Source organism: Trichomycterus rosablanca, chromosome 25 (genome assembly GCF_030014385.1).
Source record: "Trichomycterus rosablanca isolate fTriRos1 chromosome 25, fTriRos1.hap1, whole genome shotgun sequence".
NCBI classification, from domain to species: Eukaryota; Metazoa; Chordata; class Actinopteri; order Siluriformes; family Trichomycteridae; genus Trichomycterus; species Trichomycterus rosablanca.
The window spans coordinates 17,075,876-17,097,715 of NC_086012.1; the positions used below are offsets into that span (position 1 = coordinate 17,075,876).

The 21,840-nt window shown below is 40.4% G+C and overlaps 1 protein-coding gene across 1 annotated transcript in view; it reads left to right on the plus strand.

Annotated features, from left to right (window-relative positions):
- Positions 1–8,482: 8,482 nt before the first annotated feature.
- The window catches only part of pex5lb (peroxisomal biogenesis factor 5-like b), a 34,750-nt gene continuing 21,392 nt past the window's right edge, over positions 8,483–21,840 (plus strand). The window contains exon 1 of the mRNA XM_062988098.1: positions 8,483–8,664. Within this exon, the coding sequence (XP_062844168.1) occupies positions 8,644–8,664 (21 nt within the window). The 5' untranslated portion in view covers positions 8,483–8,643. The remainder of the gene's footprint in view (positions 8,665–21,840) is intronic.

Here is a 21,840-nt window from a genome sequence, read left to right on the forward strand (position 1 = left end):
ACTCCAAGGGCACGAAATGCACTTCCGATCTAGCCGAAGTGCACCATGGGAGTTGTAGTTTATACGTACTCGTTTAATTTCTTCAAGTAGGATCAAACCCATGTACAATCTAAACAATTAAAGGTTAAGGTCCTTGCTCAAGGGCTCAACAGTCGTACCTTGGTGGTAATGGGTCTTGAACTAGGGACCTTCTGATTACTTGTACAATACCTTAACCACTAAGGTGCCTGTTAACTAACCCACCATGGCACTAGACATTGTTGTGGCTAAATTCTCATTATAAGAGTCAGAAAGGTGTACAATATATGACCAAAAGTATGTGGACACGAGATTATGACCTTCCATGACATTTCATTATGGTCTATTACAATTTATAAACATTAATATGGAGTGTCCCTTTTGCAGCCGTAACAGCCTCCGCTCTTTTGGGAAGGCTTTCCATAAGATTTTGGTGTGTGTCTGTGGAAAAGTGAACATTCAAAGCGAACTTAACCATAAGGAGGATTGTTCTGATATATTTGGCCATACAATGTAGTTTTGGTTTACTGTTTATGGAATTAAATTGCTTTTGGGTTGTATCTGTTTTAAGTTGTAGGGGGGAAAAGAGTACAGAATTGATCAGTACAGGGACATTTATTGTGTATGGAATTTCTCCAGATGTGTGTAGAGATTCATTAAAATAGAACTTTAAGTTGCCTGTATTGTCCAAGAGAGGGCGCTAAACCTTTATATTTTATTTTGTCCTCAATCTGGTTTAACCATAAACTGTATGTTTTTATGAATTAAATATTTGTCTTTATTTATAAATGCCTAAAAATAATACAACCATTTAAGCTTAGCTCAGAAGCTACAGAGGTGTAATTGTGTTTTGTAACATGATCATGATCTGAATGATAAAATAAGCTTTAGGATGGATATATGTATTTGGCCATCCTTCGTTGTCTTCACCTGGCAGTCCTCAATAGACCTGGCTTTGTGAAATAACAGACAAAACCCTAGCTCAGGGCGCTCATGTGGTACAGCGGTCTATTACGTTCTATTATGGTTCGAGTCCAGATGTAAGTAGTGTTATAAAGCATCTATAAAGCCTTGATTGGCTTTGTCTGGGAAGGGGGCCAAAGCACAGTGGTTCCCGTCTTGCCCTCAGTGTTTCCAGGTAAAACCGGACCCGCCACATGTGCTGTACCAGCCGGGTTAATTAAAGTGTTATTTAATTGCTCGGAAATCCAGTGGCGCATCAACATTGAACCTAATGACTCAACTTTTAACCTAGAGCAGCTGGGTGGAACATGGATTAAGCCTGGGCATCATCAGATCATTTTGCCACCAAGACGTGTCAAATCCCCAAGGAAGAAATGATGATAATGTGTTTGCCAATTTACAACATCACAGAACAAACAGCATTGAAGGGGGTGTCCAAGGTGTGTTACTGCACTGTGCCCAGTGATTCCAGGGCAACCGGACCCACCGTAACCCTGACCAGTATAAAACCTTGGTCTTATTTTTAAGTCTACTCATGTCTTTAATTAATAATTATTGATATATGATCGTAAGCAAAAGCAAAAAGATGTCAAGACTATTAAAACGCTCTGACGTTATTGTTGGAACTTCACATCACATCAGACAAGATTTTGCACCCTTTAGTCAGACTGACTCACATTTTCTGTCTCCCAGGTGGCAGTTGTGTGAACGCTACAGACCATGGTGTAAATTGTTGTACACCCTCACTGGGTTGTCATCGCACGACCTCAGAGCAGTCTGACATCCACCCATCTGCTAGAATAGTGAAAGGAAATCACAGTTTATCTCCAATGTCCATGCTACTGACCACCGTAATGCTGTTGATCCTTGTTACCGACCTTATGGTGATTCAAATGACCCCTAAGTGAAATTTAAAAAAATCTCCCATAATTATAAATACAAGTATAGTGAGCTATGATGCTCACATAGCTGAGAAATAATGAAATGTGTTCATTCCTTCATTCTGAGTAACTGCTTTACCCCATCAGGGATGCAGTGACTTGGTGAAAGTCCACCACACACTCACTCAAATATAAAGCAACCAATCTACCTCCTGGCATGTGGTAGAAAAGCAGAGAATAACCACAGAGGAGTTAACCAAAGGTGGAGACCCAGGTTGCTGAAGCTGTGAGGCACCAACACTACCCAATGATTTGCCTTGCTGACTTCCTGACTTAAAATATGGGAACAAATCCTTACCAGACACTCCAACATCTTGTGCAAATCCTTACCAGAATGATGGAGGCTGTAAAAGATTTGGCAGCTTCTTATAAATGTGCATGAATTTGGAATGGGGTCTCAAACAAGTTCATGGTCATGTGATATTTTTGGCTATGTCGTTTATTAATAATGCGGCCTTGCTTCAGACAAATCCGCACCCATCTATCTGTGCCAGACTACAGAACCGAACAGATTCACCCAAATAAAACCTACAGAGTCAAACGTGAGCTGTACCGATTCCACTTCTGTCTTCTGCTCATCATAATGAAGGGTTCGATGTGAAGAGCTTCTCATCAGTTCACTATTCAGACGTGATTATTGGCTCTGTACCAGCGGAGAAGCTCTGATCCCGCTATTCAAGTAACACCCTCCACTCGGCACTCACGCAGGAAGATAAACAGCCGTAGATCTGTGCCAAGAGGCAGCCAAGAACATCCCGTACTGTGATTTAACTCTCATAAAATACATTAGCATCTATTTAAACGATGCACATGCGTCTGAAAAATAAAATTGCAGAAATACATTTCCTTAAACTATTATAACGAATGTAGAAATTAAAGCTTCCATGGGTAGTAAATTAGCACTGGGACAACCGAACACTACAGTACAGTTTAGTTCACAATACTGGTACCACGTATTTCGTTCTCTTTTTGCAATGCACTAGTTCTGCTGGCACCAAAACAACCCACAACATAATGGTTATCAGCGCCATACTTATTTATTTATTAGGATTTTAACGTCATATTTTACACACTTTGGTTCCATTCATGACAGGACTGGTAGTTACTGCTTACACAAGATTCATCAGTTCATGTTTTTAGCATCAATCACAGTCATGGACAATTTAGATTCTCCTGTTCACCTCACTTGCACGTCTTTGTACTGTGGGAGGAAACCGACAAAGACACGTGGAGAACATGCAAACTCTACACAGAAAGGACACAGACTGCTTCACCTGGGAATCGAACCCAGGATCTTCTTGCTGTGAAGCGACAGTGCTACCCACCAAGCCACCACTCAGCGCTTTACTCAACAGTAGGTACAGTTTGTAGAGACTGATTTTGGAATAGGGTTTTTTTCTGGCATGGCAGACGCAATGCTGATGTTTTTATGAGATGTAAAGCTTGCTTGACTGTGTACAGTAAGGTACAGTAAGGTACAGTAAGGTTTCAGCAGGTTATAATTCATGGCAGACATGCTTTCGGTAATTTGAGAATCACATTGTCATCAGCTATAGTCAGTTATAATTACTAACAAGAGGAGGTCATGCTGCCAAAGTAAACATCATTGTAATGTCATAATTTGGGTGGTAGTCCAGTTCACCTCCCAGCAACACTGTCGGCATTCAGTGGTTCCGAGTGTCTCCCACCTTGACCCTGGACAGGATTAAATGATCAGCAAACATGAATGAATCTATATGTCCATTACAAGTGTATGAAATCCTCTGACCTACTGTATGTTGTAGGTCCTGATTCTAAAGAACAGACGTATCAGGTTTAGACTTTTTCAATAGTAGCGGAATAAAAGTGTGCAAGAACATCAGACATTAATAAATTATTCACAATGGAAAGAAAGCGAGAAGAAAATACTGTTCGCAACGTCATTTTACAGTGTGATGAGGGAGACGATTAAAGGTCAAGTGGATCAGCGCGTCACATCTGAAACATAATATCATAAAGATCATGCAGGGTTACAGAAGAAATCCGACTCGACGCAGTGATGCTAGAAATAGCGAGTGGAGCTCAGATGAAATTTTATCCCTAATGATCCTGATCATGGGAATAAAAAAATCTAACAAAGCTCTGGTCATCATCAGCAGGAGAAATGGAATCTGAACCTATATAATGTATGACCAAAAGTATTTGGACACCATACCAAAGGCTTGCTGGACATCCCATTTAAAAACCAAATGGTGTGATTCATTGAGCTATAACAACAGCCGCTTTTCTGAGAAGGCTTCTCACAAGACTTGTATGAGACCCAAGTATGGGAATTTGTGCTCATTCAGTCAAAAGAGCGTTTGTATGACTGGACAATGATAATGGTCAAGAAAGCCTGAATTGATGTTCCAGTTCATTCCACAGCTAGTCAGTGGGGCTGAGGTCAGGGTCCCTGTGCAGGTCACTGGAGTTTCTTTACACAAAGGTTTTCTTCCTGTCTTTATAAATGTGACTCAAATGTGATTAAAAAATTAACAGGGGTGTCCTAATACTTTTGTCCATATAGTGTTTTAATTATATGTAATAAAGACCTTGACAAAAAAAAGATCATGCAGCTTATAAGAGTCTCATTAAGACAAGCAGTCAGTTAACCAGCTAAGAACGACCCAATAAAGTAATAAATTGGTATTTCTGACACACAAACAGTCCCCAGCCACATCTTTTCACCTGCCAGAGAAGGAGTTTCACAGAGAGATGTGCTTTCCTACTCCATTATGCCACCAGAGTGCCCACTGGCACTGTAAATTATGATCCAGATATGTGAGCTCATTTTGGAGCACTTAATTACTGACCTAGCTGTAATGAATGGCAAGAAGACAGACGTGTTTTAAATATGTATATTCATCTAAATTATGCTATTTTTAATAAGGGGAAATGTGTTTCCTGGACATTTTATTTGGTCTGAGTAATGAAACGTGAATTAATTCATGTCTAATTTCATTCATTCATTAATTTATATATTTTTAGTAGCTGCAGCCTCGGCTGTGGTGGATCTCATAAATAGAAATGAAGAGCACGTGCTTAACTCTACACAGACACTAATAAATGAGCCAAGTACAAAACCTGGAACCATAAAACACTGTATTAGAATGTATAGATCTCTGTAAATGCTTTAAAATGACAAATTAATGGTCACTTTAAAACTGAGAAGCACATCGTTTTAAAAAAGGAAAGTGCATACTGAGAATTTAAGCTCTTCAGAATTGATCCTCGACACTTTTCAGTGGGATCTGGGCATTTTTCTTCACATAATTATGAAAGAGAAGTCGTCGGGGAGAGAAACGTTAGGATTTACAGCTGTAGAGTTTACAGTATTGACCTCATTTCCAAACTACGGTTCGTTGGGGGTGGTGGGTTATTAGATTACACTTCACACAGTTCAGCTCATTAATTTAAAGCCGACAGAATGGATGTCTGGAAATGAATAGGCCGCCAATGGGAAGCCTGGCTGATTAAACCCAGAGTGCCGCACTCAGCAACATGCTATCAATCATAATAAAAACCTCCCATCAGTATTAGAATAAAGGGGTTTCTCTCTCGGTTCCAAACCGCCATTAGATCCAAGCTCGGACAACCCGAAAACACAATATTGCATTGTATACAGTGGATTCGGACAGTATTCAGACCTCTTGACTTTTTACACTTTGTGTTGTGATAGTTTGCTTTTAATCACTCAGAATGTGCTTAAAAAGTATTTAAACCATTTATTTAAAGCCCCTTTGATGCAGTTACAGCTTCAGGACTTCTGGAATATGTCACTAAAAGCTTTGCACACTTGACTTTAGGCAGTTTATCCCACTTTTCATGGCAGATTAAGTCGAGCTCTATCAGATTCCATGGTGAGTGTCTTTGAACTGCAATTTCCAGGTCTCTCCAGAGGTTTTATGTGTGGCCCTTGGCTGGACCACTTGAGGATTTTCAGAGACTTGGGTATGCTTCAGGTCACAGTTGTGTGAAATGTATTTGGCTGCATTTGTTCATCCGAATACTTCCAGAATCCACTTTATAACATTTCGTGGGTCCTCCTGGTCTGAGAATCAATAGTAAAACCAAACAACCATTTTACTACATCGTAAAATCTTTTATTAAATATCAATGTCACCTCAAAGTGACTGTGTTTATGATGGATGACACTTGGCGCAGAGGCTATTCAACACACAACAAGGCTAGTTTATACAAGCGTGTAAGAGGGAATCATTATTTACATTGTGAAGAATTTAATGTATGATTTACAGTAAATAACTGGCATAAACGTTTTCAATTATCTGCTATAAAAATCAATTTTTCTGAAAATCTGTTGGCTCAAAAATATACATACAGCAATTTAGACGATTAATTTGGTGGTGGGGTGGCACAGTGGCCAGGTGGGTAGCACTGTCGCCCTCACAGCAAGAACGTCCTGGGTTCGATCCCCAGGTGAGGCGGTCCGGGTCCTCTCTGTGCTGAGTTTGCATGTTCTCTCCGTGTCTGCGTGGGTTTCCTCCGGGTGCTCCGGTTTCCTCCCACGGTCCAAAAACATGCAGTCAGGTTAACTGGAGACACTGAATTGCCCTATAGGTGAAGGGGTGTGTGTATGTGTGTGTGTATGTGTGTCTGCCCTGCGATGGACTGGTGCCCCGTCCAGGATGTTACTGTGTGCCTTGCGCCCATTGAAAAGCACCCCCCCCCATGTGACCCTAATTGGATAAGCAGTTAAGAAAGTGATGTGGAAGGTTCTATCAAGTTTTTCCATTGTTGCATGGTCTCCAAATTCATTCTCACTGGTTATGACTGACTGTAGTTGGTGACGTCTCTGTGTCTATACAAAACAGACTGCACCCACTTAGAATGACATGGAACAGGAGTGTTTTTACCAAGCTTAGAAGAACTGTCAACCAAACCATCACATTATGGGCTTAAGGGCTTCTGTGCAGGAAAGAATCCTTTGATCCTGTTTTTCCTTTATCCAACTGATCCACAACAAAGTTCATAAAAGCTTTAAGGTGTCTCTGATTTTGAAGCGGAGGCTTTTTATGTTGCACGGCAGCTCTTACGCCGGTACCTGTGTACCTATAAAGCTGTGCTGCTTCTATAGCTGCATAAAACTATTTAAATAATAGAACTTATTAACAGTAAGTACAAAAATGCTGAATATTTTAACTAATGCTAATGAGAGACACATATGAGGAATGTGTTAGGACATGAACAGAATACTAAGCTCAGTCTTTGCTGTGAAGTTCAACAACAAAGTAGTGTTTTAAATGTGCACCATTAAGAAATATTATGGGAACAGCGAGACACACAGTCAAAACTTATGCATTAGCACCATTTTCATCTGTAAAGCCTCACATTAGATGTAAATAATTGATCTTGTTTTGCAGCACTGGTAGCCATAGACGGCACTTTACAGATACACAAGTTCCAGTTTAAAGGCTCCTGTGGAAGAGGAAAAGCTTGTGCTTCAAAATTAGCACCTTAAAGCTTCATTTGAGTGGATATAACACACCAACATGGGTTCTGAGGACCCTGTGCAGGCACTAATTGTATGTTGGTATGCTGGTATGTTGTTTATATTGGTATGTGTACATACATCTAAAAGCGGTCCACAGTTGTGACCAAATGCAGTGCAATCAATTGGAGATTTGTTTAAGGTCAACCTGTAAGCGGTCACCTTTTGATCACTGGTCAAGGATCTTGACCTCTGAGCTACAACTGCCCTTAAGGAACGTTATTGTCTTTGTCTTACAGTGTCTCATAAAAAGGAGACAAGATATTCTTTAATAATCTTAATTAAAGTGACAAGTAATAATCTTTTAAGAATAGGTGCTAATCGATGATGTGTGCTGTGACACTGTATCCCACTGGTATGTTGTTATATTGTTATATATGTTGTTTTTGGGATTTGGTGCACACTTTCATCTAAAAGCGGTCCACAGTTGTGATCAAATGCAGTGCAATCAATTGGAGATTTATTTAAGGTCAACCTGTGAGTGGTCACCTTCTGATCACTGGTCCAGGACCTTGACCTCTGAGCTACAACTGCCCTTAAAGAATGTTATTGTCTTTGTTTTACAGTGTGTCATAAAAATGAGACAAGATATTCCTTAATAATCTTAAGTGGTGTAACAAGGATAGACTACTAAAATCGTACTGTTTATAAACTCCTGCGCATGCGCATTTTATAACGTGGACAGTCACTAGTGTGGTTAGTCATTCATTTCTTGTACAGTTTAAGCAAATTAAAGCAACACAATTCACATCCTGTATTCATCATCACCACCAACACCAACACCATCATCATCATCACTCCTAATAAAGAGCAGGAGAAGCGTAGTCCGCATGATTACAGCTGTACTGCTGGAGTGATGAAGTGAGGTGGTGCCGCCCTGACCAGTATCAGCTCCAGTACTGTAGGAGAGGAGGAGGATCCGTGCATAGTGGGAGGCGCTGGGAGTTGGGACATGTCCTGCAGTCACAAGGTTCGCTCGGGCTTAAAGCATGACACACGGAGGGAGTCGGGTCGATTTCACAGACTCAGCCGCGCGGTAGCATCCTCACATGTACCCGGGATTCAGGACGTGTGATGCGGGGAGAAGTGCACCTCTTCCCGCTTCCTTCCTCTCTGTAGAGCGGGACACGGAGTGAGAGTGGCAGGACCTGCGCACCCCACGGCTCCCTTCTTCATCCCCCCAAAAAACTGAAGATGTATCAGGGTCACTCACAGGTAAGATCTACAGCATCTTTTACCCAGTCCTTATGGAAATCGTTTGGAATAGAATGCGGATCGAAATGAAAGTCTACTCTGGATCATTTGTGTCGTGAGGCGCCGTCGACGGTGGCTGGAGTTTCTATTGTATTTCGTGAAGAACATCTGACATGGGTTCCACACTGGAGAAAACGTTCTTCAAGAGTTCTTGGGATGGGTAACAGCTCTAGAACTAAATCTGCTGACAAAAATAGGCTCTTCCATTCACTTTGTAAAGAAAATTATCCTGATGTTTCTTTAAGTTTTAATAATTTTAAGGGTTTACAGAAATTAATTCTAAATTTACATACAAATTAGGAACATTCATTATCATTTCTAAATTGCTGATTTCTTTTATTAAGGCTTTATTGAGGAAACAAGGTTCCTTAAGGGTTCCTCGGGTTTTATAACAAGCCATTACTTTCTTTATAGTGAACATTACTTACTTTCTAATGAAAACGAGTGTAATAGCTTCCAATAAATAGTTCCCATCAAGATCTAATGGTTTAATTAAGGAATTCCTCTCTGGCACATATGCATGTACAGTACAATGGAATTCAGAGCACACTCTCATCTATCCTACATTTATAGAATTAAGGGTCTTGCATAAGGGCCCAGAAATGGCTCCCTGGCAAAGCTAGGATTTAAGCTCTTTACTTTCGGATGGACAGCTCAAAGCTTAGATTCACACAGGGATTAATCCAGTATTTTTATTTTCTTTTTTATCCAACATGCACCACTTATATCTATATAACCAGAAATAATCTTTATCAGGGTCTAAATGTGCATTAGGGAAAAAAGGTTGGCTCTAATGGTGTCAAGTTGAACTAAAACCAGAAGAAGGCACATCTGCACAGAGCTACACCTGTCAGACTTTATTACGTTCACACACAGTAGGTTTCCAAATTAGAACACTCACATCTACCGGGTTTAGTCATCTTAACACTTTTTGAAGCAGATTATGGTTTCCCTGCAAGTATAGCTTCTTCAGATACTATCATTTTAGCATGACATGTTTGCGTTTGTGTGTATTAAAGATAGGGATGAGGACTAAGGGTCTTGGGGGCATGTCTACAACATGAAGGATGTAAACAAGCCGGCTCTGTGGTTTTCAGGCTCGCTTAGATTATATTGCTTTTACGATTCACTTTCATTATGTTCCCCAGATATCATTTATTTATTAATTCATTGTTTATTAATACCTTTAAATATTCATTTTGGGGTCGGGCAGCAATACAACAAGCTGTATAGGGTGCAAATTCATCGCAGAACACTCACTCATTGCATTTTAAAATCTGACAAATCTGATATGATGATCTTGTTCTATACTTAGGTCTGTAATAATTTCCTGAGAGTTTATGGTTAAAAGCTCCTCAAAACAGAAAAAAACTAAATTTTTTATAGGGTTACAGTTACAGGGTTCCACATGGCATGTTCAAATGTTTCCCCATTACATAGAATTGCTGACCATCGAAAGATCTCTTGAGGAACACCTTTTGTTTAATAGAAAACTAGATATAACTGTCGACAAAGCAACTTTGTGTGGTTGTAATTGGACTTATGTATACAATGCAAGCATTTTAGGGTTAAGGACCTTGCTCAAGGTCCCAACAATGACAACCTTTAGATGCCTAGGGCTTAAACTGGCAACCTTTCAGTTCCCAGTCCAGTACTGTAACCACTGCCCTATAATAAGGTCCACATACATGCATTGTATGTTTGTGTACACGCTGTGCTTGTTATGGCACAAGTTCCAAAACATCAGTTTGGAAGAAAACGAAACCATACAGCCTTTTCATTTCACATATAACGCATCTACATGGTGTGAGTATCGCGGACGTCTTGCATGTTCATCCGGTCTCCATCCATGTGGTGTGTACGAGTGCAAGATGACCTTCATAGAGTCAGACGAACTTCGGTGTTGCATGGCTTCTGTTCACATGACTGATGGTGCTGTGCTTGCACTTCCTGGACCGGCTATCAGGTGTTATTTGCTCCAGAGGTTTCGACACTAATGTACTCTGCAAATCAGAATGTGTGTGTCAGAACGGGTCCAGCTTGTTCCTCTCACGACGGGCCGTGTAGACTGACTGATGACTTTGGGAAGTGATGCTGATGTTATTTGTGAGTAATTATGCTGTGCAAGCAAAAAAAAAAATCTCCACAGATAGAATTAGGGTTTTTTGTTCTTTCCTGGTATCATTAATTCAGCTTCACAACATGTGACGTGGTGACGCAAACACAGTCTCAGACTCAGTGCTGAAGATTTTGACAGATGTGTTAAACCAAGGCCTGATGTGCTCGGCGTGCTGTATTCACACACTGTAAATAAACGTGGCTCGTTTACTCACTTCACATTGCAATCTGCCATCGTTTGATTAACGCCACACAGACACTGTGGCATTTGAGCCTGTTTAAATCCGACTCTGTGTTGGACAGTCATATTTCATATCCAGGTCTATTGTGCATTGTTTAGGGGGTAGAACCGCTGCTCCACATAAGGAGTGGCACATGCTGTATGCCTTGCAGTGTTGGGATTGTAATCAATCGTAAGCACATGTACATGTTCCCAGCTTTTAGTTCTTGGCAAATTTGTTTTTATTAGCTACTGGATTACATTCACCCATCTGGACAAATGTCAGCAAGCAGAAGCCGACAACAGTTTGGCTTTTCCTTCCAGACCTTGGTAAAACACCGCAGTTCCTTTTCATTTTAATGGGTGCAGCAAAAGAAGCTATGTTTATATGGGCACAGAGACGTCTGCAGCTCTAGTCAGAAGTCACTTATGATGGGTTAGGCTGTGCTACAAAGTTAAATGCTATAGTAGAACTTTTGAAACACCCAGATTAGCTCATATCCTCACTAATTTACATTAAAATTTTCAGCATTTAGGAGACGCTTTTATCCAAAGTACTGTGACAGTACACAATCTAAGCAATTGAGGGTTAAGGGCCTTGCCCAGGGGCCCAACAGTGGCAACCTGGCAGTGGTGGGACTTGAACTGGCAACTTTTTGATTACTAATCCACTACCTTAACCTCTACAGCTGCTCTCAATTAATTAAACTTAACTAATTACATTGTTGTATGTATATATTTCTTCTGGATTTTCCCCATTTAATTCCTAATCTAGTCATTTCCAGTTCCCATTTGTGAATCCTATGCCGCTTAGACAACCCCTGACATGATCATCCTCTCTAACAGAGAGCTGTATTGCGTACAGAGAGGCATGCTAGCCTTCATGCGACCCCCCCCCCCCCCCCCCCACACTCATGCAGGAGATGCAAGATGACAAGAGACCCCATCCGATCTTCCCTCTCTCAAACACAGCCAGTTGAGATTCAGATTCGCAATTTCGATCACTCTGCGGTGTGTTGTGGGCTGGCATGTTAGACCTCTGTGCCACCTGATTATCCTTTATCTTGGACAGTTTCGGCAACTCAAATTTCTCACACTTTTTGATTTACTATTTGGGCCAGTGCAGAACATCAGAAGTGAAGGACGGTCCACTCCCAGGATCAGCCATGGAATAATGTGATCGGTGGAAGACGGCACATTTTCACCCTGCTTTAAATTGACCCCAGCAAGAAATGGGATCCTGTGACCTTCACATAAATTATATAAAACATATAAAACTTTAAAATACTTTACTATGTGAGTGCAAATGTTCAGCCAAAATTCACTCAATCAGTGCCAAACAAAAGGAGCATCAAATACACATTATGAAAATAATGAAATAATAAGGAAACTCAGTGAAATTAACTTTAATGGCCAGATGCTCGGGTTACGCTGTCATTTGGAAGGAGTTCGCCTGTGGTAAAATTGAAATATCACAGAATTGATCCTGTCTTCAGACTCAGACTTCAGACCATTCGAGCATGTGCGCCGGACCATGACGTGACTTGATAACTGTACAAACACAGAGCATTCAGATGGGCGGGTTTAAAATATTTACTGTATGGATGCACATCAGCGCGTTTTCTGTAGCAGCGTGGATTTTTTTCAGCTGTGCACACATGCAGAACAATGCATCAGCACTACTGTATGAGACTCAGGTCTACAGGGAGTTGGGGGATGTGCTTTATCCTGCCCAGCCTTCAAATCGCCCTGAATATAAAGCAAAGAGGCGCTTCAACCACCGGCTTTTACTCTTTGATTGAGTATTGATGTTTAAACATGCATATTGAATATCAAGATTTATATTATGGCTATGGAAAAGTCTGGTTTCTGATAAGATGGCATTATTAAGCTTGTATGGCCATTTGCCATTCAATTTGGATGGGGGGCCACAGATATGATATCATCTCCTTCTGCATTTCCAAATTTGGCCGGTAAAGGGGGGCATGGAGGTGCAGATGATTGACATGCCAACAAACTGACACTGATGTTTACGAGCGTCTGTCATACTATACATCACAGGTACAGCACTGGGTTTAGAACAACTCGACTCATGGCCAAGATTAGTCAGCATTATTCAACATGATGTGCACATACAGCATAAGACACATCAGTGCAATTATCTGTCCAATACAGACCCAGCGTTACAGGACTTTATTGGTCCTGGTACTGCCACTCGGTGCATCCCTAATTCACGTTGCATAAAACGTCTTCTGCACTGCTGCTGACTTTGTAATTAAAATTTGTCCAGCCATTGAGCTGAATGGAATCAGATTTTTCACCAGCTTAGTAATTGTTTCAGTGCAGGCGGTAAATGTGTACCCAGGCATTGATTGACATTTCCCAGACATTTATGAAGGCAGCCAGACACTGTAGAAGGCTGTATTCATTTCAATCATGCTTGAGACAGCCGGCTACAAGACGCATGTATATATATATATAGACTCGGTTGCATGTACAGCAGAAACGTTACGCACTATAGAATCAATATGAAAACATTTATTCAATAAAGGAAAATGTGTCAACTTTTTTAGTGCAGGTGTCAACATAAATTAAAATAAATTTAAATATTTATACACCTCTTTATTGCTTGTTGCTTGTCTTTTAACTTGTTTGCTATATGTTTGTGTCAAAATACCAAGTCAGATTCCTTGTACTCACTCTGTACTTGTCCAGTAAACGTAATTCTGATTTGACACATGCATACTTATCTATTCTCAATGTACATGTAGGAGCTAAATCTATTTTCTAGCAATTAGATATAATATAGATATGATATAACACCTACCTGATATTATCTGGATAAAAAGAAATACATTCAGAGCTGTAGTTGTGTGCTCGAAGGCTACACACTGCGTTGTAGAATGTAAATATATTATTTATGTGTCACGCACAGATGTACCAAATCCTCCTTGGTGCGCTGGTGTCAACATGAATGTAATATAAAGACTGCGACTGGGGTTTATGGGGCCAATTTTGTTTTTCTCTGTTTATTCCCTTGTTATGACTTAAATTACACTTCTAACACCATCCGTGAACGTTGAGTGGCCACTGGAGAACGTTCAGTAGAAAGGTCGTAGGCCCACAACGGAACCCTAAGGACTAGCCCGCAGATGTAAACTCTGCCTAACATCTTGACGTCTGTGCTCTTTTAAAGTACACAAGCAAAAACAGCAGCTCAAACTCAAGAGAAGAAATGTTTACAAAAATATTTATAGATTTAGTCTTACTGTTTGAATCGAATCCCATAAAAGAAGAAGACAAGTGGGCATCTAGTCGTATCCAATTACTCTAATTGCGTTACGCTTCACCTCTACTGATAAAACCCTCCACTGCTGACTGAGGAGCTTCGCAACTGACACACGCCCCCTCCGACACATGCACAGTATCGACTGCATCTTTTCACCTTCATGAGGCGAGTTCACATGCGGATCAGCCTTGTGCACGGAGAGCCACACCCTGATCAACATTATTCCCCAACTCTGCGCATGCGCCATCAATCAGCCAGCAGTTAAAAGGAACCCTGGTCCGGGTCATCCCACCCTGTGAACAACAGCCAATCGTTCATGTAGCCGCCCAGCCCAGTCGGATGGCAGAGCTAAGATTCAATGCGATGTATTCGAAAACCCAGCTCTGGTGTGCCAGCGTATTTTACCGCCTTTGGATATATTTTTGATATGAATATTGTCAATATTAATATAAATGCAGTCTTGTAATAATACAAAATATAAGCACTGTCATTTGTTAGAATGCATGAGAACTACATTGGTGTTTTTAAGATAACTTATAAACAAAATAATCGCTAAAAAGTAAATATTTAAGCTTTCAAATGGTACCTTATTTACCAGCAGGGGATGTGTTGACGATATAAAACTTACAGATATTAATTCTTGTTAATGTCAGTGCCCGAATACGGGCACATGGACAGCCAAAGAGTTCCTACCTCCTAAAATACAAACCTGTCTTTTACAGCACAATGTTTCGTTTACCTGGTGACCTCTTGGGAAGCTTATCTTCACCATAACAACATGCTTGTTGCTGGCAGGACGACGTCTCTCCCGGTACACAAGTGCAATTTCCTGTTTCCGTCACTGCCGTCATTATTTTGACGTGATTGAGTTATGAAATTATAAAAAGGATATGAAAGTGTGTCCCTGCCCTAATAAGTCTTCGTTCCCACCCACCATCATGCCTAAATCTCAGACCCACTCTCCAGACTTAAATCTCATTACAGAAAAATTCTGGCCATGCGAGACTAGTGCATCCCTAATGCACATGGTTTAGGATTTCCTCTGCTCTGCTGCCGGATAATGACATTTATTTCAGCCGTTGAGCTGAAGTGAAACGAGCTCACACGATTTCACACGAGCTCAGTGATTGTATCAGTACAGTCGTGCCACACAGTACCCATACGGTAACGTTTAAGGATTATTTGCCATTTAAACAACATTTATAAGGACGCTTTATCTCTGTGGAATTTCCTCCTGCGTGAATAATGTGGAATAATATGCCTCTATGAAATACAGATGAAATAAATCTGTATATATAAACAAAGCAAAATGAATTCAGCGGCTGCAGGCTTGTGCGTGTGACCTACATACACTGTATGGACAAAAGTAATGGGACACCCCTTTTAATTATTGAATTCATGTGTTTCAGCAACAGCAATTGCTAACATGTTTAATAAATTAATTATATAAAGAAAATGATATCATTCCAACTTAGCAACACAAGTTTAGGAAAGTTTAAAGAAACTCTGGTGTCCTGCACAGAGCCCTGACCTCACCCCCACTTAACAGCTCTATATACAGTGTATCACAAAAGTGAGTACACCCCTCACATTTCTGCAGATATTTAAGTATATCTTTTCATGGGACAACACTGACAAAATGACACTTTGACACAATGAAAAGTAGTCTGTGTGCAGCTTATATAACAGTGTAAATTTATTCTTCCCTCAAAATAACTCAATATACAGCCATTAATGTCTAAACCACCGGCAACAAAAGTGAGTACACCCCTTAGTGAAAGTTCCTAAAGTGTCAATATTTTGTGTGGCCACCATTATTTCCCAGAACTGCCTTAACTCTCCTGGGCATGGAGTTTACCAGAGCTTCACAGGTTGCCACTGGAATGCTTTTCCACTCCTCCATGACGACATCACGGAGCTGGCGGATATTCGAGACTTTGTGCTCCTCCACCTTCCGCTTGAGGATGCCCCAAAGATGTTCTATTGGGTTTAGGTCTGGAGACATGCTTGGCCAGTCCATCACCTTTACCCTCAGCCTCTTCAATAAAGCAGTGGTCGTCTTAGAGGTGTGTTTGGGGTCATTATCATGCTGGAACACTGCCCTGCGACCTAGTTTCCGGAGGGAGGGGATCATGCTCTGCTTCAGTATTTCACAGTACATATTGGAGTTCATGTGTCCCTCAATGAAATGTAACTCCCCAACACCTGCTGCACTCATGCAGCCCCAGACCATGGCATTCCCACCTCCATGCTTGACTGTAGGCATGACACACTTATCTTTGTACTCCTCACCTGATTGCCGCCACACATGCTTGAGACCATCTGAACCAAACAAATTAATCTTGGTCTCATCAGACCATAGGACATGGTTCCAGTAATCCATGTCCTTTGTTGACATGTCTTCAGCAAACTGTTTGCGGGCTTTCTTGTGTAGAGACCTCAGAAGAGGCTTCCTTCTGGGGTGACAGCCATGCAGACCAATTTGATGTAGTGTGCGGCGTATGGTCTGAGCACTGACAGGCTGACCCCCCACCTTTTCAATCTCTGCAGCAATGCTGACAGCACTCCTGCGCCTATCTTTCAGAGACACCAGTTGGATGTGACGCTGAGCACGTGCACTCAGCTTCTTTGGACGACCAACGCGAGGTCTGTTCTGAGTGGACCCTGCTCTTTTAAAACGCTGGATGATCTTGGCCACTGTGCTGCAGCTCAGTTTCAGGGTGTTGGCAATCTTCTTGTAGCCTTGGCCATCTTCATGTAGCGCAACAATTCGTCTTTTAAGATCCTCAGAGAGTTCTTTGCCATGAGGTGTCATGTTGGAACTTTCAGTGACCAGTATGAGAGAGTGTGAGAGCTGTACTACACACCTGCTCCCTATGCACACCTGAGACCTAGTAAAACTAACAAATCACATGACATTTTGGAGGGAAAAGGACAAGCAGTGCTCAATTTGGACATTGAGGGGTGTAGTCTCTTAGGGGTGTACTCACTTTTGTTGCCGGTGGTTTAGACATTAATGGCTGTATATTGAGTTATTTTGAGGGAAGAATAAATTTACACTGTTATATAAGCTGCACACAGACTACTTTTCATTGTGTCAAAGTGTCATTTTGTCAGTGTTGTCCCATGAAAAGATATACTTAAATATCTGCAGAAATGTGAGGGGTGTACTCACTTTTGTGATACACTGTATATGCTGTAATCTGACTAAATGGGCACAAATTCCTACAGACATATTCTCAGAAGAGTGGCTGCTATTCTAGCAGGTCAGTCTAGTTTAATACTATTTGGTTTTAAAATAGGATGTCCAACAAGCTCATGGTCCTACCTGTTCCTGCAAGATCTATAAAGACGTGAAGAAAAGCTCGGTTTAAAAAACCCTGCACAGATCCCTGACCTTAACCAGACTGGAACAACATCATAAAAATCCTGATAATCTGTTTTAGGTTGTAAATATTCCAATATATCACAAGCAACTATGTAAGTAGGTTATGTTTTATATAGTATGACCTTATAATGATCTACTTTTACTATTCAGTACTGTTTTAATCCATACCAAGCTCTCTATACTCAACACCATCTATACATCTAATTAGCTGAAGTGTTACAGTTGATCCCTGATGCTCATGCTCCAGGCTTCTACCTCATGATCTAAGGTTCTCCAGCCACTAAGCTGGATGGAATCTGACTCCTCAACGAGCTCAGTAATTGTTTCAGTACACACACGTCAGCCTGCAGATGTGTACCCGCGAGTAAACACTCTGATTGTGAGGCATTGATTGACGTTTTAAAGACAGTTATAAAAGCGCTTGAGGTCTGTGGAAGCCTGTGTTCATTTCACTTGTGCATAATTGTGGCTGTTCATAATGCACGTTTGACAGCTTAATACATTTTGCAATACAGATTGCTCTAATAATTATATATGATTAGTGCTTCTCTTTATCTGGATAGTAAATAACAAATGTACTGATTGTTCTTGATACCTTGGTAGCGCATACATTTCAGTAATAAAAAAAATGTGGCCGAGGTTTAGGGGTCAACGTGGATTAGTTCAGTTTTGTTCCTCGTTGTGGATGGAATGGCACGTAGATTAACAAACACCAGGCTGTTTTAGTTAAGACTATTACAAATAATCATCGTAGAATAATAGTTAGTTATTATTAAACATGTCATAACTATAACTTATATTATAACTTATGTAACTTATATTAGTAAGCAAACAAAAACAAAAAGCAGTGATGATAAGTGAACTGTTAAATATTAAACAAATCGAAATAATTATTCAATTATAAACTATTAACTCAATGTAGAAGCACGGGTGGCACAGGAGTAAATTCTGCTTGCCCACTTTTGCTGGGATCCAGGGTTCGAATCCCCAGCATTGTTATCATACAGACACGATTGGCTGTGTCTGAGGGTGAGATGGATGCCGGAAGCCTTGAAGCAATTGACACCTAGTACTAATTGTGCCTTTTTTAGGGACATCTCTGCTTGTTTTAGCAAGATAATGCTAAGCTACATTATACACATGTTACTACAGTGTAAGTCAAAGCCTGTTTCACCTTTAAATTCACCAAGATACACCAAGTTAATTCATAGTGATGTATTTTAAAATAGTAAATCAATCTATAATGAAATCATTGTGGTTTATTTTAAGTTACATGGTTAAATAATAGAAATTCTGGTATTTAGCTAACAGAGTAGCACTAACAAAGTGGAATATTTTAACATTAAATTCAGAAATTACAGAATTAAATGTCAAGCAACTTATTTAATACAATAAAATAGTTTCAGGATGTTTCAGGGTGTATCCTAACTGATATATAATAACTGTATTTACAGGTAGCTGACAGCTTAACAGACTAGCAGCTAGTGTTCTTACTCTGTAAATCTGTCTGCTTATTATGTAAGATAAAGCCTGCTGAACTGTAAACAGAGTATATATTTGCTTTTCATTAGTGGTTAAGGCACCACCAGCAGCCTCGATCCTATTTTATTATCATTAGTGTAAATACAAGCTGACAGCTTGGAACAGCTGACAGCTTCTTTTCGAATGTAACTACTATCAAAACATTAAAATATTAAACAAGCTAAATTTATGATCTGTAGACGTTATAGCATCTGTAATAAAACAGCACAGGCTCTCTAAGTCTGACAGGATTTAATTTTATTGTTATTGTTTTCACTAAACAGTTATTTCGTTATTCAGACTGAATAGTTGATCATAAATATTTTGTGGAGTGTGTTTGTCCGACTAAACGGGAATAATAAAAAAAATCCATGTATGAAGATAAATGAGGAACTGGACGTGGGTTCCCTCCTCCAGCTGTAATGTTACACGTCTGGATTGATTAGCCGGACGGCAGCGGCTGAGCCACGGCGCACACATCACACATGAGTGCACAGAGAGGTCAGCACAGATCCGATATTGATTTCGAGCGTCTGATTTACCGGCACGTTACGGCTCGCATTTCATAAAATGATGTTACAGCGTTGGTAGAGATGGGAAATGATATTCCAGTACTGACAGACGCACGTCTTTATTTTCCATATTGAGATTTGTCTCAGTAAAAATTGCAGTCTGAGTGGGTACATTGGCACCAGTAAGAAGATTTAGTGGTACAAATGGAAGCCTGTAAAAGCTTTAAGTTCTGAGTCCTATATGTTGTAGTTATTGAGTGCAAAGTTGGCATAAACCTGTATTGCTGATAACTCCCTTAACTTTATCTCACACTTTATCTCTCCATCCCTGATGTTTTATGCTGTTTTATATTAATAGGGTTAAACATGGACTTATTAAATAATTACAGAGGAAAGGGCATTCGAGGCTTGGGTCATCGGGTCAAATGTAGAAGTCTAGAAGGTGAGCTGATGGACTGGACTTCCTGGGATTGATTTTACTACTGAGCAAACCTGATTGGATTAAACAGATGCTAATGCTAACCAGTTTTTATTAGACCTAAATGTTGTCCATGTGTCTGTGTGGGTTTCCTCCGGGAGCTCCAGTTTCCTCCCACAGTCCAAAGACGTGCAAGTGAGGTGAATTGGAGATACAATATTGTCCATGACTGTGTTTGACATTAAAAACTTGAACTGATGATCAGTAACTAGCTGTCTTGTCATGAATGAAAACAAAGTTTGTAAAACATTAAAATCCTAATAAATAAATAAATAAATAAATAATAGGGGGATAAGGTAAAGTTTGGGTGTATTGTGGTGCTGTGAATCATGGCAACCCGACTTTTTAAGTATCTTAGTGACATGATAAAAATGTTGAGATGATTAAAATACATGTGTTGACTAAAGGCTTGTTTACGGATGTGTAAGTGTATTGATTCATGTCCGAATGACTCTGTAGTCCCACTGATAATGAATTTGGTTTGTTTTAATAGTTCCGATAATAACTATATCGGCTTCAGCTCTGTGAGGACGACAGCTTTATGGCGTTGTAGTTATGAGGAACATGATCACAGACGTACCTGCTCTATTATTTTATTGTTAAATAAATAGTAATAAAGGCCGTCACGGCTGAGCTTTACGGCGGCTCAGGTTAACGTGTAGTGAAACGAAATCAACTGGATTTATGGATGTGAAATGTTGTTTTACTCCCACTGAGCCGGATCACACTTTACAGATCAGCCAGCACCTCCGGACGTGTACGTCACAGGAGGGGATGTTCAGCCTGCGATCTGAGGCTAGAACAGTCGAGGATTATTACAAAATGAGGCCAAAGCACAGATGCAGATCTTGTTAGCTTTTTGTATCACGTTGCACCGAGCCTTTTATCCGCCTGGCTCCTGGTTTCACTCCACAGCTGAACACCTTTCATTTCTAAACGTTTGCTCCTACTAATAAGTTTCCCAGAGGAACGATGCAGGACGGTGAAATTTAAATCATTTTGAATACGCTGACATTCCTGGATGCATGATTAATGCTAATTAGCCGCGGATGGGACTCGGAGGAGGCAGCGCTGCCCTCGAACGTACAAGATTAAAGCCTCCTCCGGGTGCTACCCCTGCTTACAGTGGACATTTCTACATCTGCACTAAGTACTTAGAGGGAAAGTCAAAGTTTACACACAGTTTATGGGACGTCTGTGGTATGAAAGTCATTTTCCAGTGATTTCTGCAGCTGTTCTTTTTCTTTAGACAGACAGATATAGATAGACAAATAGATAGACAGACAGACAGACAGACAGACAGACAGACAGACAGATAGATAGACAGATAGATACTTTATTTATCCAGAGGGAAATTATTACATCTTACATACATTAATTGAATGTAAAGATGAACTTTGTAGGTATACAATTACTGACTGTAGCTCATGTGTTGCTGTGTACACTTACTGTACCTTCCTGTACCCCATTTATCAATCAATCATTGTCAGCACTGCAACAATAGCATACATACTAATGATGGTAGTGTGTGTTGGTCTGTCTGGTTTGGCCCAACACCCAAATAACATGTGGTCAGTAGGGGTAATATTGGGGTCAGTTCATTAATGACAA